The sequence below is a fragment of the Phyllostomus hastatus genome, unplaced genomic scaffold, assembly GCF_019186645.2.
Source record: "Phyllostomus hastatus isolate PE091 unplaced genomic scaffold, TTU_PhHast_1.1 phas_scaffold_60, whole genome shotgun sequence".
Classification (NCBI taxonomy): Eukaryota; Metazoa; Chordata; class Mammalia; order Chiroptera; family Phyllostomidae; genus Phyllostomus; species Phyllostomus hastatus.
In genome coordinates, this window is record NW_025334038.1 from 17,289,430 (window position 1) to 17,316,834 (window position 27,405).

General features: G+C 46.4%; 2 protein-coding genes across 3 annotated transcripts; one reads left to right on the forward strand and one right to left on the reverse strand.

The window, feature by feature from the left end:
• Positions 1–115: 115 nt before the first annotated feature.
• CLIC1 (chloride intracellular channel 1) lies at positions 116–5,362 on the reverse strand. Its single transcript, XM_045826190.1, has 6 exons — positions 5,097–5,362; positions 2,940–3,049; positions 2,620–2,745; positions 2,351–2,457; positions 1,398–1,579; positions 116–539 (listed from the first exon to the last, which is right to left on the reverse strand). Exons 1-6 carry the CDS (start codon positions 5,133–5,135, stop codon positions 378–380), a joined length of 726 nt encoding a protein of 241 aa, XP_045682146.1. The 5' UTR covers positions 5,136–5,362; the 3' UTR covers positions 116–377.
• Positions 5,363–10,645: 5,283 nt separating this feature from the next.
• Positions 10,646–26,847, forward strand: MSH5 (mutS homolog 5). 2 transcript variants are annotated; one of them, XM_045826104.1, is made up of 25 exons: positions 10,646–10,889; positions 11,139–11,262; positions 11,728–11,808; positions 11,992–12,054; positions 12,743–12,864; positions 13,052–13,161; positions 13,418–13,453; positions 13,784–13,866; positions 15,037–15,082; positions 18,869–19,007; positions 19,149–19,211; positions 22,590–22,718; positions 22,987–23,059; positions 23,220–23,329; positions 23,561–23,641; positions 23,879–23,966; positions 24,189–24,378; positions 24,486–24,612; positions 24,846–24,905; positions 25,042–25,191; positions 25,517–25,591; positions 25,795–25,938; positions 26,142–26,279; positions 26,422–26,495; positions 26,706–26,847. In XM_045826104.1, the coding sequence occupies exons 1-25, from the start codon at positions 10,752–10,754 to the stop codon at positions 26,815–26,817; spliced, it is 2,556 nt and encodes an 851-aa protein (XP_045682060.1). In that variant the 5' UTR covers positions 10,646–10,751; the 3' UTR covers positions 26,818–26,847. The 2 variants fall into 2 exon arrangements, with proteins under 2 accessions (XP_045682060.1, XP_045682061.1); XM_045826105.1 differs by lacking the exon at positions 24,846–24,905.
• The last annotated feature ends 558 nt before the right edge of the window (positions 26,848–27,405 follow it).

Sequence of the window (27,405 nt, forward strand, 5' to 3'; positions counted from 1 at the left end):
CAGTAGAAAAGGTAAAAATCAACGCAAGCACCCTTCTTCTACATTTCTGGTTTCTGCTCTGAGCTCAAGGTCACCCACTCACTCTTCATTCCGTATTAAACACATTTCAACCCCCTTTTGTGTAAATATAACACTAGATTTTCATTGTTTTATTACTGAAATACATTGTCCTACCCATCCCACCCCACCCACAATAAAAATCTCACCCAGATCTCCCATTCTTTCCTCTCATTCCCCCAGGTAGTCCTGCACAAGTGCTCTAGAATTCACTTCCCACTGGACATTTTGCAGTGTGTCCATTGGGTAGCCAATTGGAAACCACCTGGGAGCCTTTGTGGAGAAAAACGGAGGGGGAATGATGGAGCCCCAGGAGGAGGTTATTTGAGGGCCTTGGCCACTTGCTCATAGGCCAGCTCGATCTCCTCATCATCCGGACAGGTGGAGGCGAACTCTTCCCTTGCATAGGCATTTCGCAAGTACCGATGCACGCCCCGGAACACCTCAGGGATGGAGAATCCACGGTACTTCTTACACACCACCTGGGGGTGGGGAGAGGAGAGGGTCCAACATATTAGTCTCAGGGAAACCACACTGGACAGCCACGCTGTGGTCCTTCTTTTATCCCAAGGCCTGCCTGGTAAAACCCAGCCTTCTTGTCCAGGCATTCTAGAGTCTCCACTGTCTAGCTTCTTTTCCCATAATTCTTATCTCTCACACGAATCATCATTTTCAATCGCCTTTCTTAACTCCTCACTGTCTTATTATATTGTCTCCACCTTTCCTCTCTACTTACTGATAACCAGCTCCCTTTCAGACCTCCTCATTCCAATGGTGCTACTTTTCTTCTCTTGGTTTTATTGAGATATAACTCGCAAACCATTACTTTTTTCTCTTGAATTTCCAGAGTGACTTTTCTTTCTATCTTTCACTTGGGGCAAGGACTAAGCATTATATAACTTTGTCTTTCAGTGTTCAGTACGGAGTTTTTTGGCAGACTGACATCGTGCCCATGTTTCACAAACTAAAACTATAATTATGGGAACCAACAGTTTTCATCTTCCACAAGAGGAAGCAGAAACTGAAGCTATGAAAAATTAAAGCTCTGATTTTAGGAAAAGCCTGCTCTCTCTGATCTGGAGTTTGGCAGTGATAAAGGCAGGAAGAGCATTCTTGAAAGTAATACTGGGATGTGTTACTCTTGGCCAGCCGATTGCACCCACAGCTTATATCATGGAATTGATTTTCTCCAAGCAATGATTTTGCCAGCAGTGACTGCTAAGAAGGAATAGGGTGGCATCCACTATTGGTAGCAATCTATAGAAACCACCCTAAAAAAGAAATCACTTTTGAAGTGGGTGTCATGGGAAGTGGCTTTTCCTTCCACAATGACCACCCACCTGAACTATGTGGAGCTTTGGCAACAGATTGCAGTCAGCCAGAGTGAGCTCATTTCCATCCAAAAACTTCCTCTGAGAGATGCCCTCATCCTCAGCACTGGTCTCATCCACTTCTTCTGGGAGGGGGGATGTCAAGTAGTTGTCTAAAACTTTCAGGGCTTTCAGGAGCCCCTTCTCCAGATCTGTGTAAGAGAGGGGCATTGGCAAGAATGTCAGATGATCGACATAGTCCAAATTCAACTTCATCTTCCACTTTGGGTGGAAGTCAGAGAGTGAATACTAATGGTGAGGCCAGTCCAAAATAATAATAGCTAATGTAGCCCAGGCTGGTGTGACTCAGTGGTTGAGTGCCAGATTGCAAACTAAGAGGTTGACAGAGGTCAACAGTGGGCCAGGGCCTCAGTTGGGGGCGTGCAGAGAGGCAGCTGATCAATGTTTCTCTCCATCTTTCTCCTTCCTTTCACCTCTGTCTAAAAAATAAATAAAATCTTCAAAACAAAACAAAACACTAATGTAGTATATAGCTTTCTGTGTTATTCTAAGTACTTTACATACAAAAACTCATTTAATTCTCACATCAACCCACACAGTAGGTATTATTATTCTCATTTAATAGATGTGGAAATAGATTTATAGAGAGGTTAAATGAATTGCCCAAAGTCACACAGCCTGTAGGATTTGTACTCAGGTAGTCTAGATCTAGAGTCAATGTTCTCATGCATAATAACCCTGTTCTGCCAAAACACAGGCCACCAGCCAACCCAACTAATGTCCTGGAGGGGCGGGGGCAGCAGAGGACGCCAGGGGAAAAATAAGAGTCACAGCCAATGAGAACGCAAGGAAATTTGGGAGTTATGCAAAAATAAGGTTTGCCAACATCTGCTCCATCTCTTGTGATATCTGAATTTCCTCTATTCCTCCTAGGACCCAGGCCTCTGACCCACAAGACTCACTATCATTGAGTGCTGGGTTTGAATTCTTGATGTAGGCAGAAAATTTGGCAAATATGTCCAGGCCAGCTGTGTTTGATTCAGGGTTCAGAGCTGCCAGCTTGGGGTACCTGAAAGTCAACAGGAAAAACAGGATAAGATTTCTTCCTAAGAGGAGCCAAGGCTCCCCTGCCCCAGGCCCATCACCATCTGTTTTCCACTTCTTCAACAACTCTCTCTCTTTCTCTCAGAGCCTCCCAACTCCCACCTCCCCTTTCCAAGGGCCCTAGTACCTGGGGGGACACAGCTCTGCCTCCAGAAACTCCTCGATCTTGTTGGTGTCTGTGTGCACTTCTGTGCCATATAGTAGAAACGGGAGCTGTCCTCCTGGGCACAGCTTCTGCACCGTCTCGGTTCGCCTGTGGGAGAGAGAGGTCAGGCATCAGGACAGGAAAAGAGGGTCAGGGAGAGCCAGAAAGGGGAGATGGAGGAATGTGGGAAGAGAAAGGGGCTCTGGGTGGAAGGGAAAAACATTCAGGATGAATGGGTGGCTGCATGTGTATGTGCATATGTGAGCACAAGGGGTGTTTAGAGAAACAGAAGTTGGGCCCACCTCTTGGTGTCAACGGTGGTGACGTTGAAAGTGACTCCCTTGAGCCAGAGCACCATGAATAGTCTCTGGGAGAAGGGGCAGTTCCCAATCTTGGCCCCATCACTGCCAGCCTGAAAAGCAACCCCACCTCAGGTTAGGCCTGGTGTACCCCACCCATTCCCAGGCCATTCTGGGCATTTCCTACTCCCAGACCTAGCTGTTTTCTGCCTAGTCATGACACACACACACACAGTCTCTCCACTAAAACCTCCCCCCAGAACTGAGCTCTCCACCTGGGCTGGGTCAACCTACAGCAAATCAGTGGGAACATTTTCTGCAAAGGCCAGTTTCTGGTTCCCCAGAGAGTTGAGGACAGATGAGGGGGTTGGGGGGGGGGGTGCAGAGGGAATGGGTTGTGGAGAAATTAAAAGATCTGGATCCTAGAGAGGGAAGACTAACAGTAATGTAGTTTTCTATGTGCTATTCTAAGTTCTTTACATACAAAAACTCACTTAATTCTCAGATCAACCCATGAAATAGCCCCTAGAGAGGGACTTTGGTGAGGCCAGAGCTATAGGCTAGAGGCCTGAATTCTGGAATTAATTAGAGCCGGAGGACAAGAGAGGTGGGGCAGGGCTTGGACACTAGAGTTGGGGTTCTCTATACCTCTACCCATGCTGTTCCTGGGCAGCTGGATGGTAAGTCAAGGGGCTCATAGCCTGACAGTAAGATGTAGAGGGCCCTGAGGGGTGGGGGGGGGCTGCCCTCTAATTGGCAAGTGGTGACCTCATCCCTCAAGGGACACCTCCCCCTAGGCTAAGGGTGATTCATCTGCTGGTGTCTCCAGCCTCAGCAGCTTCCTTCCTGGCAGGGAGTGGGGGCAGGGACCCGTGAGGCTGAAGACTGAGCCGCAAACGCCACCTCCATCTTCCCTGTTTTGCCTACAGGGGTCTCCCATCACAAGTCCTCTAGCTCCAGATAATTAATCATCCTCACATAGGACCCAGGACCAGCATCTCTGCAACACAGGCTCACCCGGGAGTAAAAATAGCCCTTGAGGCAAGTGTGAGAGTGGGGTGGGGACCACACCTAAGGGGGTGGATCCAGGCACTTCACTGGGCATAGGGAGAGGGAATGGCTGCCAAAGAAGTTGAGCATAGAGGGAGAAACAGGCAGGAACACAAAAAGACAAGAACAAAAGGGGGCTGTGAAGAGAAAGGAAGCCCGAAAATAAGGGAAGGGCAATGGGCAAACAAGAAGACGGGAGGCTGCCAAGGGGAAGGAGGGCACAGAGATGAGGTCCAGAGAAGGGAGTGGGGAAGGGATCAGAGCAGAAACAGTGAAGGCTGTGTGTGGCCTGCGGTTTCGATCCCCAAATGCCATGAGGCCACCTCTCCTCTTCCATACCCAGAGGACAGAGTTGGGGTGACTCTCTCTTGCTTCTACAACCCCCAAACCCTAAATGTGCTAACCCAGCTCTTCTCCTGACCTCTCCCACCTAACCCAAAGGTAGCCACAACCAAACTCATCTCACCACCTCCCTTTCTCTCACTTCCCCTGGTTCCAGGACTCCTTTCTCTACCTACCACTCCTCCAGCCCTGCGTCCATGCCCACTCTCCTGTCTCCTTCCACCCCATTAATTCTTCCCCATCGAGCTCCTTCCACTCCCAAGGCTCCCTACCACACCCTCTCTCTTAAAACCTCCCCCGCAGGCCTCACACGAACACACACTCTTCTCTAAGTCTCCCCCGCCACATCCCTCACCCTCTGATCTTCTGGGTAAGACCACAGGTCTTATTGTTTCCCTCTGTTCTTCCCAAACCCTACTGGACTCCCGCTGCCCCCTTCTCTCCCAGTCCTTCTGTCTGCTTGTCCCCCGTCCCTCGCCCCGGGCCGGGAACCCTCCCTTTATTCTTGTGGTCCTTTAGGCTGCTGGAGCTTGCACTTTTACAAACTTTTCAGGGTTGAGCCTAGAATTCTTCATCATCTGCCCATACGTCAATAGTCTTCCCCTCCCGAACCAGTTTCCCCCTCCCCCATCCCAAAGACTGCACGTGGGGTTGGGGGCGGGGGGTAAGGTGGGAAACGGTTGGGGAGGTAAGGCTGGAGCTGGGGAAAGGTGAGAGCTGCCTTCCAAGAATTTGGAGGATGGCCTAGGAGGGAGAAGGTGTTCTTACCTTCACGAACAATTCGACCTGCGGCTGTTCTTCAGCCATGGTTGCGACGGGGACCAGGAAGCGGCCGTCGCTGGGGGAACTGGGAGGGGCCCGGGCCGGGGAAGGCGGTTCTCACAGGCAGAGATTCTCTTCCCCAGAGCTAGGACGGTTCCCTCAGCACAACCCACTCACTCCAGACTCGGCCTCCCCACCAGCCCAGAGGACCCTACACTCAGCCCCTTCAGCTCGATCGCCCTCACCGGCTGGATCTAGGAGCGGCTGACTCACGGGCCGGCCCCGCCCTGAACCTGGGGAGGGCACAGCAGTGGGGCGGGACCCGAGGATCTGGGAGTGGGCTCGGAGGGGAGATCCTCAGGTCTGTCGGAGGGTTAAGAGGCGGTGAGGAAATCCTGGGTACCTCCTTGTTTCTGCACCAGTCCCTGGAACACAGAACTTTATTTTTGCCTCAGTTTCCCTGTTTCATTAATCAGAAGACTCCCCCTTTACCTTCACACAAGAAACTTGATACTAATAGGTTGAGCACACTGTGAGGGCCCACAGGGAAAATTGTAGGACAGGAAGATGGTCGTTTTCCCTAGTTCCTTCCAGATATCAGTCCAAATTATGCGTTGCTAGGACCACGCATAAGGAGGGGAGCTTCGAATTGGAAGCTACAGCTCGGAGAAGAGAGGGGTGAAAAGTAGGGCAGGGAATAAGGAGACAACCAGACCTGTGCTAGGGAAATAGGAAGCTGAGCCTATCGCCCTCATCACTGCGGGAGGTTCGCTCCCCTTCCTTAGCTTGGTCAGCTTTAATGCTTCCACTTAAGCACCCCCTAAAGGGCGGGCGGGGGACGGGGGGCGCGCGCGTTCCTGTTCCTTTTGCCCTTCAGTTACTAACAGGTTGCCTTCAACGCGGTGTGAAAGGGTAGGGTAGTTTTGGCCCCAGGAATCCTGGGATGGGGGCGTTAGCTGGCCCTATCATAGGTAAAAAACAAAGATCAAACAGGAGCAGAGTGAGAGTGAATGGAGGCCTTGGGGACACAAATAAATAAGACAGGGAGAGTAGCTCTCTCCCTTCTCAGTCACCTTGATTTTGGAGGTCTATCAAACTATGATCCGCTGAAAAATAACCCAAGAATGTGGCCTCCAAACGGAATATATTCCAGCCTCTATATCTTAACTCTCCTATCCAACTATCCATTCTTTTTTCCCCTCATCACTCTGTGTCTAAAAAGACCAGGAAAACTTGGTGAGTGCAAAGACACAAGAGCAAAACAGCTTGAAACTTTAAAAAAGGGAGGGACTTGGGGGAGGAGTGGAGTGGAATGACAAGAGAGGCTGCTGGAAACAAGCAGTTTGTGGTTTCCTCTCATGCTTCCTCTTCTGGAGGTTTTCACCTCCCTAGAAGGCCTACCTCCTTCCTCCCCAGAGAGGGGATGGATATATTTGGTATTTGCTCCCTTGAATTGTAACATCCTATAAGGATGTACAATGATTCCATAAATACGTGCATGTACAGGAAATTTCTTCCACGGGAACCTTCAAATCTGCAAATAGGACCCCTTCTATCTGAGGGATGTCAAAGCAACCTTACTTCCCAGAGGCCTCTTCCGCTATAGTTTTGTGGAGAAAGAGAATCTGCCACACAAAGATATTCCCTCTAGGAGAAGCCTCGAGCAAGTGGGGCCAGCCATGAGCTCAAACAGGTTTGGCAGCTTCACCCTTGCCTCTTTTTTTCTTTCCTACAGCTTTATAGCTAGAGCTGCCTCCATCATCAATATTGACTTTGCCTGCCTGGCATGGCTACACACAAGGTATTTTTGCCTTAATTTCCCCAGATGACAGGTGATGTTGCACTCTCCTGATACCATACAGCAATGCCCCAAATCCTGATTCAAAGGTCTCCCTCCCATTTCATCTCCTCACCCTTGCTTGTCTCTTATCTCAATATCCTCCCTTTCCTTTTCTGCACAGGTTTCTCTTTCTACTCCCTTCCCTTCCTGGGCTTGGTAAACCAGTCCCTAATCTCTTCCCACCCCAGATTGGAAGGTGTGCCCCTCCCAGACACTCCTTAGACACTCCTCATCAACCTCCTCCAGGTTTCCTTAGCGCCATTGCTCAATAACTTGCTATGTGTAACCATTAACCTTGTCCTTAACTCGATCTCCCTCCTTTCTTGATAGAGGGCATTTTCCAATCACTGTTTAGCAGGGCCAGGTTACTCCACCACCTTTCCTAAATTCTTGGGTGGGATCTCCCTATCTCAGGGTACTCAGAACAAGGCTAAGAAGATGTGTTTTAAGGGATCTATTTTTTAAAGTACATATATTTTTATTTTTGTCTCACAATTTCCTTGCTTCTCCTACCTTCACACACACTGAAAAGTTAGCCTCTTGAAGACTGAACACTTAACTATGTTCATTATTTTGAATCCACCACCCGGCCCAGAGCAGGCACTAAATAGTTGCTGTAGGAATGAATGGCACCCTTCTGTCCTTAGGGTGTATTTGTGTGCCCAGGGTTATGGCCATGTCCCAATAGCAGTGTTGGTGTTCATTTTTAAAAATTTAATATGTTTTATTGATTATACTATTACAGTTGTCCCATTTTTTTTCTCCCTTTTATTCCCTACCACCCTGTATGCCTCCTCCCACAATCATTCCCCCACCTTAGTTCATGTCCATGGGTCATACATATAAGTTCTTTGGATTCTCCAATTTCCCGTACTACTCTTAACCTCCCCCTGTCTATTTTGTACCTACCATTTATGCTTCTTATTCCCTGTATCTTTTCCCCCATTACCACTCCCTCTCTCTGCTGATAACCCTCGATGTGATCTCCATTTCTGTGAATCTATTCCTGTTCTAGTTGTTTGCTTAGTTCATTCCCCCCCAACCCCGCTTTTTTAGGGTTGGTTGTTGATAGTTGTAAGTTTGTTGTCATTTTACTGTTCGTATTTTTATCTTCTTAGATTAAGTCTCTTTAACATTTCATATAATAAGGACTTGGTAATGATGAACTCCTTCAACTTCACCTTATCTGGGAAGCACTTTATCTGCCCTTCCATTCTACATGGTAGCTTTGTTGGATAGAGTAATCTTGGATGTAGGTCCTTGCCTTTCATGACTTCAGATACTTCTTTCCAGCCCCTTCTTGCCTGCAAGATTTCTTTTGAGAAATCAGCACACAGTCTCATGGGAACTCCTTTATAGGTAACTATCTCCTTTTCTCTTGCTGCTCTTAAGATTCTCTCTCTCCTTACCTTTAATCTTGGGTAATGTAATGATGATGTGCCTTGGTGAGTGCCTCCTTGGGTCCAACTTCTTTGGGACTCTCTGAGCTTCCTGGACTTCCTTAAAGTCTATTTCCTTTGTAGGTTTAGGAAGTTCTCCTTCATTATGTTTTCAAATAAGTTTTCCACTTGTTGTTCTTCCTCTTCTCCTTCTGGGACTGCTATAACTTGGATATTGGAATGTTTAAAGTTGTCCTGGAGATTCCTAAACCTCTCCTCATTTTTTTGAATTCTTGTTTCTTCATTCTGTTCTGGTTGAATGTTTCTTTCATCTTTCTGCTCCAAAATGTTGATTTGAGTCCCAGTTTCCTTCCCTTCACTGTTGGCTCCCTGTACATTTTCCTTTATTTCACTTTTCATAGCATTTACTTTTTCCTCTATTTTTATACCCTTTATTTGCATCCATACTCAACCATTTCTGTGAGCATACTGATTACCAGCGTTTTGAACTCTGCATCTTATAAGTTGGCTCTCTCTTCATCACTTAGTTGTATTTTTTTCTGGAGCTTTGATCTGTTCTTTCATTTGGACCATATTTTTTTTTTGTCTTGGCGCACCTGTTATGGAGTAAGGGGCAGAGCCTTAGGTATTCACCAGGGCAGGGCAAACCATGTCATTGCGTTGTGTCGCTGTATGGTGGTGTTGGTTTTCTTATCAGGTCTACTCTCTGCTGGAATTTGGTGTAATTCCAACACTTTCATTTCCTCTTGGGGGGCTGAAATTATAAATTAGGCCTGTGCTGGCCAGGTAGTTCAGTTGGTTAGAGCATCATTCCCCATACACTAAGGTTGCAGGTTTGATCCCTGTCAGGACACATATAAGAATCAACAATGAATACATAAATAAGTGGAACAACAAATCGATGTTTCTCTCTTTCACCCCCATCTAAAATCAATAAATAAAACTGAACATGAAATAAATTAGTCAATTTATTCAAAAGTGAATAAATTAGGTCCTACAATGCCCTTGTTGGGTTGGCTGTATACTGTACCCAGGAAATTAGCAAAGAAGGACTATGATAGGAGCCTCACTTATTTCTGCTTATTTAAAACACACACCCTGACTGGTGTAGCTCAATGGGTTGGGGGTTGTCCTGGCAGGCCAAAAGGTCACCATTTAGATTCCCAGTGGCGGCACATACCTGAGTTTTAGGCCATGTCTGGGGTTGGGGATCTTGAAGAGGCAACCCACATATCTGTGTTTCTCTCCCTCTCCCCTTCCCCCCTCTTTAAAAATAAATAAATAAAATATATTTTTAAAAGATTTTATTTATTTATTTTTAGAGAGGGAAGGGAGGGAGATAGAGAGAGAGAAACATCGATGTGTGGTTGCTGGGGGTTATGGCCTGCAACCCAGTCATGTACCCTGGCTGGGAATCGAACCTGCGACACTTTGGTTCGCAGCCCGCGCTCAATCCACTGAGCTACACCACCCAGGGCAAATAAAATATTTTTTAAAAAGCATTCCGGTAGCTCTTACTACTTTGCCAGGCACTGTTCTAAGTTCTTTATAAATACTAACTCAGAGGGACAAATGTTAACTTAAGAGTTGTTGGCACAGATTGAATACTGTTACTTATCTCCACTCTCCAGGAAAAAAACAAAAAACGCGCCCCTGGCCCTTTAAGATCCCCACCCCCCAGGCAAATACCCTAGCACAGTTCCGGGGGCTTGGATACAACCACTGCTTCCGGTCTTCTCACAGGCTCCACCCCGTTTAATCAAATCCCAGAAACCCTGAGGGCAAAAGGCCTGGGTGCTAAGCAACGGAAGAGAGCGGGAAGTTTGAACATTCTGGCGACGCCCCGTTTAAAAATAGGCCAATCAACGTCCATCCTTTTCAACGACTACATCCCTCTCGGGTCTCTCCCACCAATAGTGACTAAAGGGGTGGGGCGTGTGCGCGCGCTGGCGCGCTCCTCCCGCAGGCCCGTGGCTGTTAGTGACGCGATCTCGCGCTCGTCGTGGTCCAAGTGACAGAAAAGGCGGGAAAACCCCACAAATTGTGCGCAAGTGGGGTGGGGAAGTTGAGAATGTGGAGCTCAGGTTATGGGGGCGTGGTCTGTGGACGTGGGGGCGTGGCTGGCTAGGACTGGAAGAGCAGACTTGCACTGACTCCTCAGACCGTGTCCATCAAAATACACCCTCTACGTGACAGAAATGGGGGGTTTCCATAGTTCATGCGTCAGTGAAATACCTGAGGTCACCTCTCGAAATGCCCCACAAATCTTGAAAACAAAATGTGACTTATTTCTCGCCTCAGCCCTCTCCCAGACTTCTCAATGAACTTGCAGTTGGGCGCGCCTCCCCCGCCAGCCAACTCAGGGTGAACGCTCGCTCAGGAACCGCTATTATTTTCCGCATCCTCAGAGCCTCCCAGGCCATGGCCTTAGTGGGAACTACCACAGGCGGGACGCCGCAGGGACTGGGATCCGAGGCGTCAGCGACCAGCTTTCCTAGCGCAACCCCGGTGCCGGGCCCTGGGGAGGCGGAAGAGGATGACGCGGAGGAGCCAGCGGAGGTCTCTGGGGCGGCGAGGTCGCTGGAGCGAGAGCTCCAAAGAATGGGGAGGGCGAGGAGTTAGTTGACCAAGGAGGGCTGGGCTGGGCTGGGCTGGTTACTCATCACCGCTGACGTCTGTTTCACGTCTGAAGGGGGTGATGATCCCTGTCTCAGAGATTTGAGAAAATGGTGAAAATTCAGTAAGGCACGGCACAATCCTGCACTGAGAAGTGGTTCAAATACTGGTTTCCTTTCTTCCTCGAAAAAGATCCATCTGTGTGTGCTGTGGAATTTAGGCCACTTGGGCATTGCCTACTATGACACTAGTGACTCCACCATCCACTTCATGCCAGACGCCCCAGACCACGAGAACCTCAAGCTCCTTCAGAGAGGTGGGAGAGGAACCAGCAATTTCTCTACTCTGTGTTTGGAAATGTCTTTCACTCATGTGCTTACCTGACTCAGTCGGTTTTATTAGTTGATTTCCAGAGGATGGCCTGTTGTTCTTAGGAATTTCATTATTCAACAGATATGTTTAGGTGTTCACAATGTACCAAGTGTTGGAGATACAGTCCTGGGCAAAACAGTCCTGTCTGTCCTGTTGGGGTTTATAGTCTATTGACAATCTCCAGGATACTTCTTTTCCCTCCCATCCCTCACCAGTCTCATTACCCTCTTCTTTCCTAATTCTCATGCCTGACTCCTACCTATGCTCCCAATGTGTTGGACACTCCCTGCTCTTAGAGGAAATACGTTTTTGAGATGGGAAGGGAGATAGCAAGGAAAGGGTTATGGGTTTTCTCTTAGTCAAATGACAAAGATTCTTTAACTCATTTGGTCTTCATTCTCCTTCCAAGTTCTGGATGAAATCAATCCCCAGTCTGTTGTTACGAGTGCCAAACAGGATGAGAATATGACTCGGTTTCTGGGGAAGCTTGGTAAGGACTGAATAAAGCTGAGAAGGAAAATGAGACAGGACAAAAGTATGGAATATTACAGAAGACTAAAGGGTCTTGGAGGGAGGTAGAGTCAGGAAGCCAGAACTGGATGATAGGGAAGGTGGGACAGGCAGAAAGACTGAAATGTACAGACTAATGGCCCTTTCTTTGCCTCCTTCACAGCCTCCCAGCAACGGAGAGAGCCGAAGAGACCTGAAATCATATTTTTGCCAAATGTGGATTTTGGTATCTCCTTTTGGTTTGCCCAGTCCCACATCCTAGTTTCCCAACCCCTTCTAACTACACCCCATCATCAGAAGTCTCCCCTGTGCCTTATCTCATCCTAAACCTTTGAGTTCTCTAAGCCCTATGACCAGTCTCCTCAGGATCTCTCCTGCTCCCTACCCTTTAATAATCTGCAGCTTATTATGAAACTTTTACTTAGGCATGTCTAGGAATGAGGGCCTCCCCTGATAAGAGATTGGTGATATTTTTGGACAGCTTTGATTATTGTAATTTCTCCCTTTAAGCCAATGTCATTTGTTGAGGGAGGAAAAACTACCGCTTCAGCAACTTTGATAATCCATAAGGCACTTCCTTAACCTTTGCAAGTTAGAAAAAAAGATAGGAAATGTTCTGTCCTAATTAGATGTTAGGGCATTGGTGTTATATGATCTTTTTCACCAGAAGTCCCCATTTCCAGACAGATATCTTTCTTGGGGTGTGATCTCAGCCAAACATCTTTATATCATATGTAGGATAAAGAGAGTTAGACTAAGAGTCTGAAAATTTGGCTCTTGTTTCAGTTTTCCATTAACTGCCTGTGTGAGCTTGGCATGTCACATCATCTCTCTTGCTTCTGTTGTTACAGTCTCAAAATGGAATAAAGGTTTAGGCTACAAAACCTTTCCCTCCCATGCCTTATCCAAAATAGGTTTGGAGATAAGCAAACAGCGCCTCCTTTCTGGAAACTACGCTTTCATCCCAGACTCCATGACCACCACTGAGAAAATTATCTTCCTCTCCTCCATCATTCCCTTTGACTGTCTTCTCACGGTGAGATGGGTTCTGGGAAGTCAGGGCTGTGATGTCATAGGATGGAGGAAGGCAAAAGCACCCCAGTCCTTGGGTTGAGTATTGGGAGGTCCTAGCCTAGCTCTGGAAAAACACTAGTTTTCCCTGCTATTGTCCAGCCTCTGGGACATTGGGATTTACCCCTGCTCCACTACTGATCCCCTCCCAGGTTCGAGCACTTGGAGGGCTGCTCAAGTTCCTGGGTCGAAGAAGAATCGGGGTTGAACTGGAAGATTATAACGTCAGCATCCCCATCCTGGGCTTTAAGAAATTTGTGTTGTAGGTGATTTACCATAATCTCAGCCAAAGTAAGGTGGGAGGCCAGAATAGAACACAGTGTTGGATGGAGGGTAAGGGTGAGTGTGGGCAGTGACCTATCAGGTAAAGTGCTCTAGGACACACGGGAGCACCTAAGGGGATGTGGCGCTCTGGGGAGACAGTGTTTTGGGGGTGAGGCAAAAGGGATGAAACTTAGAAATTAACTCTGACCTCTCATACCCCAGCACCTTCCCTTCTGCTTATTTTCTGCCCTCAGGACCCATCTAGTGAGCATAGATCGAGATACTTACAGGTAAGGAAATGGAGGCAGGCTGTCATCTCTGGGAAGGGGGAAGGTTTCAGCATAATGCTCTAAAATCCTAATGAGGCTCCAATTTCTTTAATCCTAAAGCTATTAAGATCTCTCTCCCTGAAGAAAAAAGAAGTGGGGGTGAGGGAGAAAGAAGAAAATCATAAAGGTGTTACCCTTCTTTTCTGAAGGGAGAAACTGAGGCAGAGAGAAGTAAGGGGACAACCTTATATCAAGACTCAATCTCAGGAGAAATATTCCTAACACCTTCCATTTTCTTAATTCCCTTTAAAAATCCAAGTTACCTAGAACTCTCCTATTTTTCCCTGACAGTGTTTTGCAGATATTTAAGAGTGAGTCTCACCCTTCAGTGTACAAAGTGGCCAGTGGATTGAAGGAGGGGCTCAGTCTCTTTGGTATGTATACCCCACCCCTCATCCCGCACTACAGAAGCTTTCCAGAAATGCAGCTGTCTCCAAAGATGTGTCCAAGCTCCTCTCTTCCCACTTCACTGCCATTGCGAGATGTCTCTTGCACTCTCAAATTTTTAAAAAAATATTTTATTTGGGCCCTGGCTGGCGTAGCTCAGTGGATAGAGTATGGGCTGCGAACCAAAGTGTCGCAGGTTTGATTCCCAGTCAGGGTACATGCCTGGGTTGCAGGCCACAGCCCCCAGCAACCGCACATTGATGTTTCTCTCTCTCTCTCTTTCTCCCTCCCTTCCCTCTCTAAAAATAAATAAATAAAATCTTTAAAAAATTTTATTTATTTATTTTTATTATTTTATTTTTTTAAAGATTTATTTATTTTTAGAGAGAGGGGAAGGGAGGGAGAAAGAGGGAGAGAAACATCCATGTGTTGTTGCCTCTCACATGCTCCTCACTGGGCACCTGGTCTGCAACCCAGGCATGTGTCCTGACTGAGATTCGAACCTGTGACCCTTTGGTTTGTAGACTAGCACTCAATCCACTGAGCCACACCAGCCAGGGCCCCCACCAGCTTTCTTATCCTCTTTTACCCTCCCTGAACTGGGGCATTTCCCCTTACCCTGTAGTTGTCTAATGTCATTGGCATATACTTTACCAATTCCATGTTCATTCCTTGGGTTTGCATGAATGTGAATGCTCCTACTAGTTATGCACCTACATAGGGACTTTGGGAGGCCCTATACTCAGAGGAGAGTTGGTAACTGCGAAAATGCCCATTTTTTATTTGCATAGAGTCTTTATCAGTTGTCTCTAGCTTTAGGGTGTACTACACATATTGCCCAGAGTGTCCGCCTAGTTTCACTATGCATATATCAGTGGGTAGTGTCTAATGTTTACATATATGTATTGGGCTTTTTGTGAGTCTGACTATGTCTGCTCTGCATATTTTTCTGGCTGAGTGTTCCAGTGAGTACCCGTTCCCTCCCCTAAGCCCATGTAAGGTAATCCTGACTCAGGCTTGTGGCCAGGTGCTGATTTTGACTGCCTTTGTATCCTGTGTCTGGGGAATGCCCCTCAGATTAGCCTGCCCAACACTGGAACCTCTGATCCAGATGCCTCAGCCACACATTCCTTTCTCTGACCCTACTCCCCCGACAGGAATCCTGAATAGATGCCGCTGTAAATGGGGAGAGAAGCTGCTCAGGTGAGTGGGTCTCATACGTGTACTATAGGCTAATTCATGCTGTCTACAGACATACATACCATGTCATGTAGTAGTACAAAAATAGCTGCCCTTTCGGGAAAGCTGGCTAAATGCATTTAATCCTTTAACAACCCATGTGATAACTGGTATTATGCTTATTTTGTGTTGTCAGCAAAGATAAACATATACTCAATGGTATGCAGACTTGCACACATACAAGCAGCAGAAACACAATCACAAAACCCTAACGTACACATGGTAACATGTTTAATTACCAAAACCACACTGCAAATTTGAGCTATTCTGGTAACTCTCAATTTGTGGGTCTAGTTCAGCGCTCCATATGTAGAATGCTAATTACACATTGTTGCTACCTGCAATTTCTACAGGTAGCACAAACTCAGAGCATCCAAACTGACACCCACTGGACCTGTTCCTCTTCCTGTATTCCCCTTTATGGTTAATGGCATTGCTGGCAATACAGCTTCTCAAGCTCTGAACCTTGGATTGATGCTTCTCTCTCACCCCACCCCCCATATTCACTCATTCACTAGAGCCTATTCTGTCCTCTAGTGTCTCTCTCAGCCATCCCTTTGACCTTTCCTTTTCACTGCTCTAATTCTGGCTATCATCATTTCTATTTACTTATTTATTTTTTAATCCTTACCTGAGGGCATTAGTTTTTTTAGAGAAAGAAGGAGGGAGAGAGAAACATTGATTGGTTGCCTTCTTATACACGCCCCACCTGGGATATGCACCTCAACCAGGGATTGACTCACAACCTGGGTATGTGCCCTTACCAGTAATTGAACCCACCACCTTTCAATCCATGGTATGATGTTCCAACCAACTGAGCCACACCAGCCAGGGCTCATCATTTCTAATTTGAAGCATTACATATGACTCCACATTAGTCTCTCTGCTTCTACTCTCTTCTTTTTTCTAATCTTTTGTTCTAAAATACCTGTTAATCCAAAACAGAGATCTGAGCATGTCATTCCACATTTTTTAAAACTTTAGGTAGAAATAAAATAACATAAACCTCAAGAGGCTTCCTTATTACCTGTAGGATGAAGATTAGCATCTTGCTTTGGCTGTGTGGCTCAGTTGGTTGGAGCATCTTCCTATGCACCAAAGAGTTGCAGGTTCAATTCCCGATCAGAGCACATACCTAGGTTGTAGGTTCAGTCCTCAGTTGGGATGTGTACAGGAGGCAACTGATTGATGTTTCTCTCTCACATCAGTGTTTCTCTCTTTCCCTCTCTCCCCCTTCCTCTCTCTCTAAAAACAAAACAAAACAAAACAAAACATCAATTGGTTGCCTTCTTATACATACCCTGACTGGGATATACGCCCCAAATAGGGATTGAATCCATAACCTGGGTATGTGCACTGACCAGGAATTTAACCTGCGACCTTTTAGTGTATGGTATGATGCTCCAGCCCACTAAGCCATACCAGCCAGGGCCTAAATCCTTTCTCACTGAATCCATCCTACATTCCAGTCATTTGGGGCCACTTGCCATCATGGGACTACATCATGCCTGTATTCTGTCTCTCTAAGAAGTTCCCTATTCTCCACTTTGTCAAAATCTTACTTCAAGGTGCCATCTATCATCTTTTTTTGTGAAGCTGTCATAGGCCCCTATAAGGAAACTGACATTCACTTTCCTGTGTGCTCAAGTAGTGCTTATTTATATTTTCTTGTTGCACTGTCACATCAATGGGAATTAGTCATCAGTGAATTTGCTTGCCCTCATACAGTGGCCATTCCTGTTATCTCAGTGCCTGCATCACCTTGTTCACAGTAGTACTCAGTGAGTGAGCACGATACGGAAATGCAAGAACACTGGTAGCATCATCTCTAAGAACTCAGCAGTCCCCCTGCCACCCCCCACCCCCGCAAAAAAGAATTCAGCAGATACCTTTGCTAGCCAATAGATGCACAACATTTTCCCCATTTCACCTGCCCTGAGATGTGTCTTTTGGAGGTTAGTTTAGGGTAATTTGTAGGTTCATTTCCAGGTAACTGGTAGGTGATTTTAATTACCGTCACATTCTCCAGTGCTTCAGGTACAGCTCTCTTAATCTCAACCAGGGATGACAGGGAAGGATCTCAATGGGGAAGAGAACTGAATTAAAGGGGGTGGGGGGGAGTGCAGATTCTTGATAGGATTCCCCAGGACATGCAATCATAATCTGAATGATGAACTAAGAACCCAGCTGGACTAAAGCTGGACAGGATACCAGGAATTTGGTTGAATGTCACAGTATGCTTTTTTTTTTTTTAAGATTTATTTATTTTCAGAGAAAGGGGAAGGGAGGGAGAAAGAGAGGGAGAGACACATTAATGTGTGGTTGCCTTTCACATGTCCCCTACTGGGCCCACAACCCAGGCATGTGCCCTGACTGGGAATCAAATCAACAACCCTTTGGTTCACAGGCCGGTGCTCAATCCACAGAGCCACACCAGCCAGGGCCACAGTATGTTTTAAAGAACACTGTCCTAGTAGTCTGCAGACCCGAGTTTGAGACCCAGCTCTACTTCTGATTAGCAGTATGAGTGCACAAGTCATTTTTGCCACAGGGGTCTCATTTCCTCAGCTCTAAAATAAGGAAGTTTGGCTTAACTAAAATCCTGGCACTAGCAGTAAAAACCTAGATGTTTTACATGAAAGTTAGCTTGATGAGGCTCATGTACTCTCCAAAGTGGAGACAGACCTTCCCAGCCTGGCCTACATTGCTCCCTGGGTTGGAAAAGCCTTTTGTGGCCAAGGAGCAGAGGTGCCCTAAAACCCACCTTTGACCCTGGCCCTGGCTTGTGTGGATTGAGTGTCTGCCTGTGAGCCAATGGATCGCTGGTTTGATTCCCAGTCAGGGCACATGCCTGAGTTGCAGGCTGGGTCCTCATTTGGGGCTCATGTGAAAGGCAACTGATCAATGTTTCTCTCCCTCTCTTTCTCCTTCCCTTCTCCTCTCTCTAAAATAAAATCTTGAAAAAAATAAAGAGTAGACAGTATTATTGAAGCACTTCAAGTGTCCCTCCCCAGTCCTTTCTTCTCTGCAGAGATGACCATCATCATGCATTGAGAACTTAAATAATTACACATGGTATAATTATATACTTTCACATGAGGAAGAACATGAAAAGATGAATGTCTGCTACTACACCAGAGACATTTTCACAGCTAAATACATAGATACAAACTGCCTCTGACTCACCCTCTCCTACTTAGTCACCAAGAGAGCTAGAGTGTTGTCATACAAATGCCTTGGCACATTGCTCTCCATCTAAAATATTGATGAGTTCTATCACATACCCACATGCAATGACACACATGGTCATATCCATCAAAACTGTGATACACAGCCCTGGCTGGCATGGCTCAGTGGATTGACTGCTGGCCTGTGAACCAAGGGGTCACTGGTTCAATTCTTAGTCAGGGCGCATGCCTGGGTTGTAGGCCAGGTGCCCCGTGGGTGGCACATGGGAGGCAACCACACATTGCTATTTCTCTCCCTTTCTTTCTCCTTTCTTTTTCCTCTCTCTCAAAATAAATAAAATTTTTCAAAACAAAAAACTGATACACAGACATAGTTGTGCTCACATGCAGAGAATGTCAGTAGGTATATTGTAAACACCCCTGCACAGGTAGGACACTGTACTTGCCAGTATAGGTACATATTGCCCCAATTGCCAGGGACCTGCAAACACACATTTTCACAAATTGAGATGATGAGAACAGATGTAATTTCTGGTCTCCTCACCCCAACCCTCACTTCCAGGCTGTGGTTCACACGTCCAACTCATGACTTAGAGGAACTAAATTCTCGTTTGGATGTCATTCAGTTTTTCCTGCTACCCCAGAATCTGGACATGGCTCAGATGCTGCATCGGTTGCTGGGTCACATCAAGAATGTGCCTGTGAGCCCAGGGTCGGGGTGCAGGGAGATGAGGAAGGAGGTTGAGGGCCAATATGGGATATTGGGCTTCTGGAGGGGCATTAGGGTGAGCAAGGGAAAACAATGGCTGCTTCTTTCTCTGATTGTCTTTGCCTGACTGTAGCTGATTCTGAAACGCATGAAGTTGTCCCACACCAAGGTCAGCGACTGGCAGGTTCTCTACAAGGTAGGACCTACCCTCTTGCATTCTAAAAGTTCAGGTTAAGCCTCTCAGCATGTGTTCTAGACCTTCTGTACTGTGGTTACCATGTCCAACTTTATCCTAACACTTTTTTAAAGCTCATATTGTAGAAGTTGTCCAAAAATAGTAAAACAAACCCTCATGTATCCACCTTGCAGCTTCAACACTTTGACTCATGCCAATCTTATTCCATATATATCATCTCCCATTTTCCACTATCTAGATTATTTTTAAACAATTCCCAGTCATCATATCATTTCATCCATAAATATTTCAGTATGATTTCTAACAGAAAGTTATTCTTTTTAAAGATTTTATTTATTTTTAGAGAGATGGGAAGGGAGGGAGATAGGGAAACATTGAGGTGCAAGAGAGATGCATCAATCAGTTGCCTCTCGTGCACCCCCAACTGGGGACCTAGCACACAACCCAGGCATGTGCCCTGACTGGGAATTGGACTGGTGACCCTTTGGTTCACAGGCCAGCAGTCAATCCACTGAGCCACACCAGCCAGGGCTAAAAGAAAGTTATGTTTAAAAAAGAATGACTACCATTACGTTACCTAAAAATTAACACAATTATATAACATCATCAACTATCTAATGTTTAAATTTCTAGACTCTTAAACATCATGATTTTTAAAACATTCTCACCTGAGGATGTGTTTATCGATATTTTAGAGAGAGAAACAGAGAAACATTGATGTGAGAGAAACACTGATTGGTTACCTCCTGTAAATGCCCTGACTAGGGATCAAACCCACAACCTAGGTATGTGCCTTGACCAGCAATTGAACCCACATTTTGGTGTATGAGATAATGCTTCAACCAACAGAGCCATCTGGTCAGGAGTTTGTGTGTGTGTGTGTGTGTGTGTGTGTGTGTGTTTAAGTTATTGATTTTAGAGAGAGAGAAATGCTGATTTGTTGTTCCATTTATTTATGATTGGTTGATTCTTATATATGCCCTGACCAGGGATTGACCCCACAACCTTGGTGTATCAGGACAATATTCTAACCAACCAAACCACTGAGCCAGGGATCTTTTAAGTCTCTTTTATGTGTTCCTTCTGCTCTCTCTGTCTGTGTTTCTGTCTCTCTCCTTTCTCCCACTCTTTATATATATATATATATATATATATATTTTTTTTAAAGATTTTATTTATTTTTAGAGAGAGGGGAAGGGAAGGAGATAGAGAGGGAAACATCAATGTGTGGTTGCCTCTTGAGTGCCCCCTACTGGGGACCCTGATACCTGGCCTTCAGGCATATGCCCTGACTGGGAATCGAACTGGCGACCTTTCGCTTTGTGGCAAGATGCCCAACCAACTGAGTCCTACTGGTCAGGACACAAAGTGGTTATTTTACTTCTGTCACTCTTTGTTTATTTGTTAGCCAGATTATTTCTATAGAGAAAAATATCTTCTCGTCTGCTCTTTGATTACCCAGTGATACAGTTCATATTACAGAAAATTGCTTGATTTTTTTTCTCCACCTTTGTTTATCAGCTATCATCTTAGTAAATTAGTTCTATAACATCCTCCCAGGTAGCCAATGAGTTTTTTGTTGCTGTTTTAGTGTCATTATGAACTCCTAGATTTACACATGCTCTTCAATCTTTTAAATTTTTTTTAAGGAGTTTGTCTATTTATTTTTAGAGAGAGGGAGAGGAAGGGAGAAAGAGGGACAGAAACACAAATGTGTAAAGAGAAATATCGATTGGTTGCCTCTCGCAGGCCCCCACCCAGAGATCTGGCCTGCAACCCAGGCATGTGCTCTGACCGGGACTCAAACCGTTGACATTTTGATCTGGAGGACAACACCCAACACACTGAGGCACACCAGTCATAGCAGTCTTTTTATTCTTTATACATGTTCAAATTATTCCATCTTGTTCCAATGGGAGTCTGTTGAGGTTAGCTTTTGAGTCCTTTAACCACAACCCTGGTAGACTTTGATAAGCTTCCTGCTGTCTGGCTTGACAAGATATACCAGATATATAATTCACATCTCCTGGTTCGGACCTGGAAGCAGACATTTCTCCAAGGAGCCCTGGTTCCTTTTAGTGAGAAATGTTATTTCTGTACCACAGTCTGAATGCTAGAGGGTGCTCATCGTGTTTTGCTCATTGCTTTTAGGCCTTTTCTGTGTACAGATCTATGAACTTTAAAAAGATAAAATAAAATGCATAATAAATTAGTACTAGTACCACCATTTTAAATTTGGAACAACAGGGTTCTTACCATGTATATCCTCTTTAATATTTTCTCCCATACTAGAAATTCTGGTTCTCATTAACACTAGGAATGATAAAATTAGAATACCATTCATTTGCTTTTCCCTGCATTACATCAACAACAATCTTATACCAATACCAGCACTACTACCAACTATATGATTATTGAAAACCACTAAGATTTTTTTAGGGGAAACAGTTCTTTTTGTCCCCACTAGGGATAGATAGATGACTGTTTTACTGACTTGGAATAGTTTCTCTCTCTGTGGTTATGCCACTACATGGATATACATTTATGATCATTTGTTTCATTATGGTTTTAATTTTTAGGAATTTCTTTTTAAAGTTTAATTTAATTATATAATTATGTAAAATATTTACACCATTCCAAAGTCAAATCTCCCAAACAAGGTGTAGTCAATTAATCCTAGCTTCTATCTTGGTCCCTTCTTTCCATCTATAGATAATCTCTTCTTTTTCTTTTTTAAAAGATTTTGTTTGTTTGTTTGTTTGTTTATTATTTTTAGAGAGAGGTGAAGGGAGGGAAACCTCTCACACGCCCTCACTGGGGTCCTCGCCTGCAACCTAGGCATGTGCCTTGACCAGGAATCAAACCAGTGACCTTTTGGTTGGCAGTCTGGCGCTCAACCTGTGGAGCCACACCAGCTAGGGCCATAATTTTTCTTTTTAAAAATTTGTCTTCTGCCCAGGCCAGGTAGCTCAGTTGGTTAGAACATCATCCCCATATACCAAGGTTGTGAGTTTGATCCCCAGTCAGGGTACATACAAGAACCAACCAATAAATGCATAAATAAGTGGAACAACAAATTGATGTCTCTCTGTGTCTCTCTCTCTTCAAAATCAATTTTAAAAATTAAAATATTAAAATTTGTCTTCCTCCCTAGGCTGTAAGCTCATATGGATAGAGACCATATCTTGCTTGTCTTTGTAACCTCAGTATTTAGTGCAGTGCCGAGCACATTTCCTCCCTATTCCTTTTTTCCTTTGAAATTTTCTCTCCTTTGTTATTGTGTTTTTCCTTGTTGGCCTTTGTTGTCAGTCAATCCCTGTTCCCTAGCCTCAGCCAGGGCTGGTGTGGGCCACCCTCTTCTGTTCACTTTTCCTACAGACTGTGTACAGTGCCCTGGGCCTGAGGGATGCCTGTCGCTCCCTGCCCCAGTCCATCCCGCTCTTTCGGGACATTGCCCAAGAGTTCTCTGATGACTTGCACCATATCATCAGCCTCATTGGCAAAGTGGTGAGTGGAAGGAATACGGCCAAGCTCCTGAGGAACCAGAGGCCAGAGATGTAGCGTGGAAAATGGGGAAACCTGGGAGACACTGAGGTCAGTTGAATGACTAAAGAATGGAATGATGAAAGGAGGTGGCAGAACATCAGGATTTGCTTGGAGGGTTAGGGTTAAACCAGGGACTGCAGGGAGAATTGGGGCCCATTAGAAGTGAGGAACAGGAACAGAACTGAGATGGTGCTGGATGAAAAAGCAACTGGACTTCTTGCCTCCTCAGGTGGACTTTGAAGGCAGTTTTGCTGCAAATCACTTCACAGTCCTTCCCAGCATAGATCCTGAAATTGACGAGAGTGAGTGTTAGATGTGGAGATGGGCCTATGAGCCCTGAAACACCTGCCTGCCCAGTGATGGGGTACCATCCTTGGTAGACAGCCACTACAACTGGGGCTGATCATGGCAACCAGGGCATGAACCTTACTTTTGATGTCCACATGTCTTCTACTCTTCTAGAAAAACAAAAGCTGGTGGGACTTCCCAGTTTCCTCACTGAGGTCGCTTGGAAAGAGCTGGAGAGTCTGGACTCCCGCATTCCTTCATGCAGTGTCATCTATATCCCTCTGGTGAGGGCAGGAGGCTAGGTGTGATCTCCAGGGGTCTTTAGGGAGGATATTAGGCTTAGGAAGGACACATTGGTAGATAAGAAAACTTCTACAGAAGCCTGAAAAATATGAACACCTTGTGGTGGCTTTAGCTCCCTGAGGGAAGCACTGGGGATAAAAGGGACTCTGGCTTCTAAGGAGAAAGTGCCCCATACGTCATGTTCTGCTTTATCTCCTCTTTCCTCTCTCCAGATAGGCTTCCTTCTTTCTATTCCCCGCCTGCCTTCCATGGTGGAGGCCAGTGACTTTGAGATAGAGGGACTGGAGTTCATGGTAAGACCCTCAACCTCTGTAGGGAGTCAATAAGGAAAATGAATCAGAATCTGACAGGGGGGTTACTCCATCAGTACTGCCCAATATGGGATCTCTCTTCTGTAGTTTTACTTTGATCTGTATTAGCTCTGAGAAGAAGGAGAGGGAAGTCAGGTGGAGGCCTGGAGGTGGAGTTAGAAAGGTGGGAGAGGATGAGAACCAAGAGATGCAAAGCCCACAGCTCGAACTCTTATCCAGTTTCTCTCAGAGGAGAAGCTGCACTATCGCAGTGCTCGAACCAAGGAGCTGGATGCATTGCTGGGGGACCTTCACTGTGATATCCGGGGTGAGGAAAGGTGAAAGGCTGGAAGGGAGTGGGCAGCTTGGAGATTCTAACAGGCTCTCTTTCCTCCTGCTCTCGCTCTTTTCACTCTGACTCTACATCTTCTCTGTCTCTAGGTGTCTCAGATTGTATGTGTAAGCCTGTTTCCAGCTCACTTTGCTGGTCTCTGTCTTTCGTTCACATTCCCCTGGAGCTGACCCCCACTTTTCCCTCACCTACCCTCAGATCGGGAGACCCTGCTGATGTACCAGTTGCAGTGTCAGGTGCTGGCACGGGCAGCTGTCTTGACCCGGGTGTTGGACCTTGCCTCCCGCCTGGACGTCCTGCTGGCTCTTGCCAGTGCTGCCCGGGACTATGGCTACTCAAGGCCCCGCTTCTCCCCCCAACTCCTTGGAGTGCGAATCCAGAATGGCAGGTGAGAACAGAGGGAGTGAAGGCACGGACACGAGGGGCCTTCAGGCCCCATATTCTGGGGCTTGATCCATCTGGCCCATGTGTGAAATACCTCTCCACTCACTGCAGACATCCTCTGATGGAACTCTGTACCCGAACCTTTGTACCCAACTCTGCAGAATGCGGTGGGGACAAAGGGAGGGTCAAAGTCATCACTGGACCCAACTCCTCAGGGAAGAGCATATACCTCAAACAGGTAGGAGAATCCTGCACACTGGGCCTCTGGCATCTTCTCCATCATCTCATCCCCTACCCGCCAGCCAACCCAGGTTCCTGCAGCTCTTTTGGGTTCCAACCCTTCCTGTCATGAAGACACTGTAATCCACACCGTGCTTCTCTGCCTCACATGTTCCATTCTCCACTTGAGGGAGAGCCATGACCTAATAGATCTTCCCATGGCATCAGTTCCCTTCCCTTCCCTCTGCATAGGTCCATGCCATTCCCCACTGTGCCCCTGCTGACTTCCTGTCCCTCTCTACTGATCCTAAAGTGAGTAGAAGGGCATGTGATCTTCTATTAAACTGTGTCCATGCCTCTTTAATCTATTATTTACCTCTCAGTTTAGCCTCACTTTCACCTCAGCCCGTTCCACCAGGCCTCAGGCTCTGTCTCTGTCTCTGCTCAGGTAGGCCTGATCACATTCATGGCCCTGGTGGGCAGCTTTGTACCAGCAGAGGAAGCTGAGATCGGGGCAGTAGACGCCATCTTCACCCGAATTCATAGCTGCGAGTCCATCTCCCTGGGCCTTTCCACTTTCATGATCGACCTCAACCAGGTCAAACGGAGCAAAAAGAGGGGCGGATTGAGGGAGGGGGTCATGGTGAAGGAACTTTACCCATGAAAAATGATCAGAATAGGAAAAGCATTCCCTCTGCTGCCTGCCCTCTATACTGGAGAACCTCTTGTGAATGCTTGCTTTGTGTGAGGCACTGTTGGCAACGAAAGGGCAAACAAAACATGTGCCTCACCATTAAAGAGTTTGCAGTCCAGTAGGGTGGACACATAATACAAGCAGCTTTATTCACAGGCAGACTGTGGTCAGTGTGTTACAGGCTTCAAATGCTAATGAAACTCTCCTTTGTCCACCTGGTACCCAGCAGGTGGCAAAAGCAGTGAACAATGCCACGGAGCAGTCCCTTGTCCTTATGGATGAATTTGGCAAGGGAACGAACACGGTGAGGGGAGAAACTGATGAGGAACTGAGGAGGGGATAATGGAGGAGGACAAAGGATCATGAGGGGGAGGGTGGGCCTCAGGAAAATAGGGATATGGGTGGAGAAGAAACCGAAAAGTATAAGATGGAAAAGGCTGGAGCAGGTGGAAGGGTTGCCCATGGAGCACCCATGGTTCTGCACCCTCACCCCTGTCCTCTCTGCAGGTAGATGGGCTTGCACTTCTGGCTGCTGTGCTCCGACATTGGCTGTCACTTGGTCCCATGTGTCCCCACATCTTTGTGGCCACCAACTTTCTGAGCCTCATTCAGCTACAGCTGCTGCCACAGGGGCCCCTTGTGCAGTATTTGGTGAGGACACTAATCTAGCCCCCGAGGGTCCCCTAAGCCGAGTGTTTCCCAGAGCTGGAGACTGGTTCTTCCATCAGAACAGACTCCTGAACACAGGGACCATGTCTCTTCCCTTTCCTCACTCCCCACAGGGATTGGCCATGGGTTTCAGGGCAGGAAGCTGAATGATAATGACACACTGTCCCCTTTTATTCTTTTTTAAGACCATGGAGACCTGTGAGGATGGGAATGATCTTGTCTTCTTTTATCGGGTTTGCGAAGGTGTTGCCAATGCCAGCCATGCCTCCCACACAGCTGCCCAGGCCAGGCTTCCTGACAAGCTCATTTCTCGTGGCAAGGAGGTGATGAGATCCTGATATGAAGCATGTCTGTCAGGGCTTGCTTCCACTGCCCTGCTCCTCTCAGGGGCCTGGGTTTCTGACACTTACTTCCTCTTTTCTTACCCAACTCCCCCTACCCTTTCCCCGCCCTTCTTGTGCCTAGGTCTCAGACTTGATCCGCAGTGGAAAACCCATTAAGCCTATCAAGGAGTTGCTAAAGGAGAGGCAAATGGAAAAGTGAGTGTATGACCCAGGTTCCTTGTTCTCTCTGGCATCTTGTGCAGCTCTTCCCCCCTTGCAGGGACTCAGAAAGCCTCTTTGCCTTTCAATGACCCACTGTTTCTGAAATCCCATAATTCTCAAGGTCTCAGTTTCCTGTGCCACAACTTCTCCCCTCTGCTCAGGAGTCAGTTATCTCATGTGTCTCACTGTTCTCTCTCCCCTCAGTTGCCAGACATTAGTAGATAAGTTTCTGAAACTGGATTTGGAAGATCCTAACCTGGACCTGGAGATTTTCATGAGCCAGGAAGTGCTGCCTGCGGCCACCACCATCCTCTGAGAGTCCTTCCTCTGCCCCCTCCACTTCCCAAGCCCCTGTGGGCTGCCATGCCCTCTTCATTTCATTATCATTTTCAAACCCAGAGTTCTGTTTCTCTGGAAATTTTGTTTCATATTAGGAATAAAGATTTTTTTTGGAGAAAGTTATTGTTTTCTTATTGCAGACAAAACAAAGCAAGAGAATAGAAAAGAGGTGAAACACCAAGCAGGAGTCTACAGAAGGACCTGACCTGCCTCATTAAAAATATAGTGACACCCTGACTGCTTTGGCTTAGTGGATTGAGCACTGATGTGCAAACTGAAAGGTTACTGGTTCAATCCTCAGGCAGGGAGCATGCCTGGGTTGTAGGCCAGGTCCCCAGTAGGGGGCATGCAAGAGGCAACCACACATTGATGTTTCTCTCCCTTACCCTCTCTCTAAAAATAAATAAATAAAATCTTAAAAAAAAAACAAAACCCTAACTTCAGGAGACGCTACAAAAACATAAGAGGGAAGACAGAGGAATCCAAGGAGATGGAACACCTCAGGCTCAGACCTCAGCCACGGCAGACATGGCAGGAGGGCCTCTGAGAGGCTGAAAGGCTAGTA

Bases quoted from the DNA above. Each gene is read 5' to 3' on its own strand.
- MSH5 (XM_045826104.1), top strand. From the start codon at position 10,752: ATGGCCTTAGTGGGAACTACCACAGGCGGGACGCCGCAGGGACTGGGA. The intron at 19,212-22,589 runs GTAGGACCTACC...CTTTTCCTACAG, and splicing joins ACTGGCAGGTTCTCTACAAG to ACTGTGTACAGTGCCCTGGG. The intron at 25,192-25,516 runs GTCAAACGGAGC...GGTACCCAGCAG, and splicing joins TCATGATCGACCTCAACCAG to GTGGCAAAAGCAGTGAACAA.
- CLIC1 (XM_045826190.1), bottom strand. From the start codon at position 5,135: ATGGCTGAAGAACAGCCGCAGGTCGAATTGTTCGTGAAG. The intron at 3,050-5,096 runs GTAAGAACACCT...GTTGCTTTTCAG, and splicing joins AGGTCGAATTGTTCGTGAAG to GCTGGCAGTGATGGGGCCAA. The intron at 1,580-2,350 runs GTGAGTCTTGTG...TCTCTTACACAG, and splicing joins AAACCCAGCACTCAATGATA to ATCTGGAGAAGGGGCTCCTG.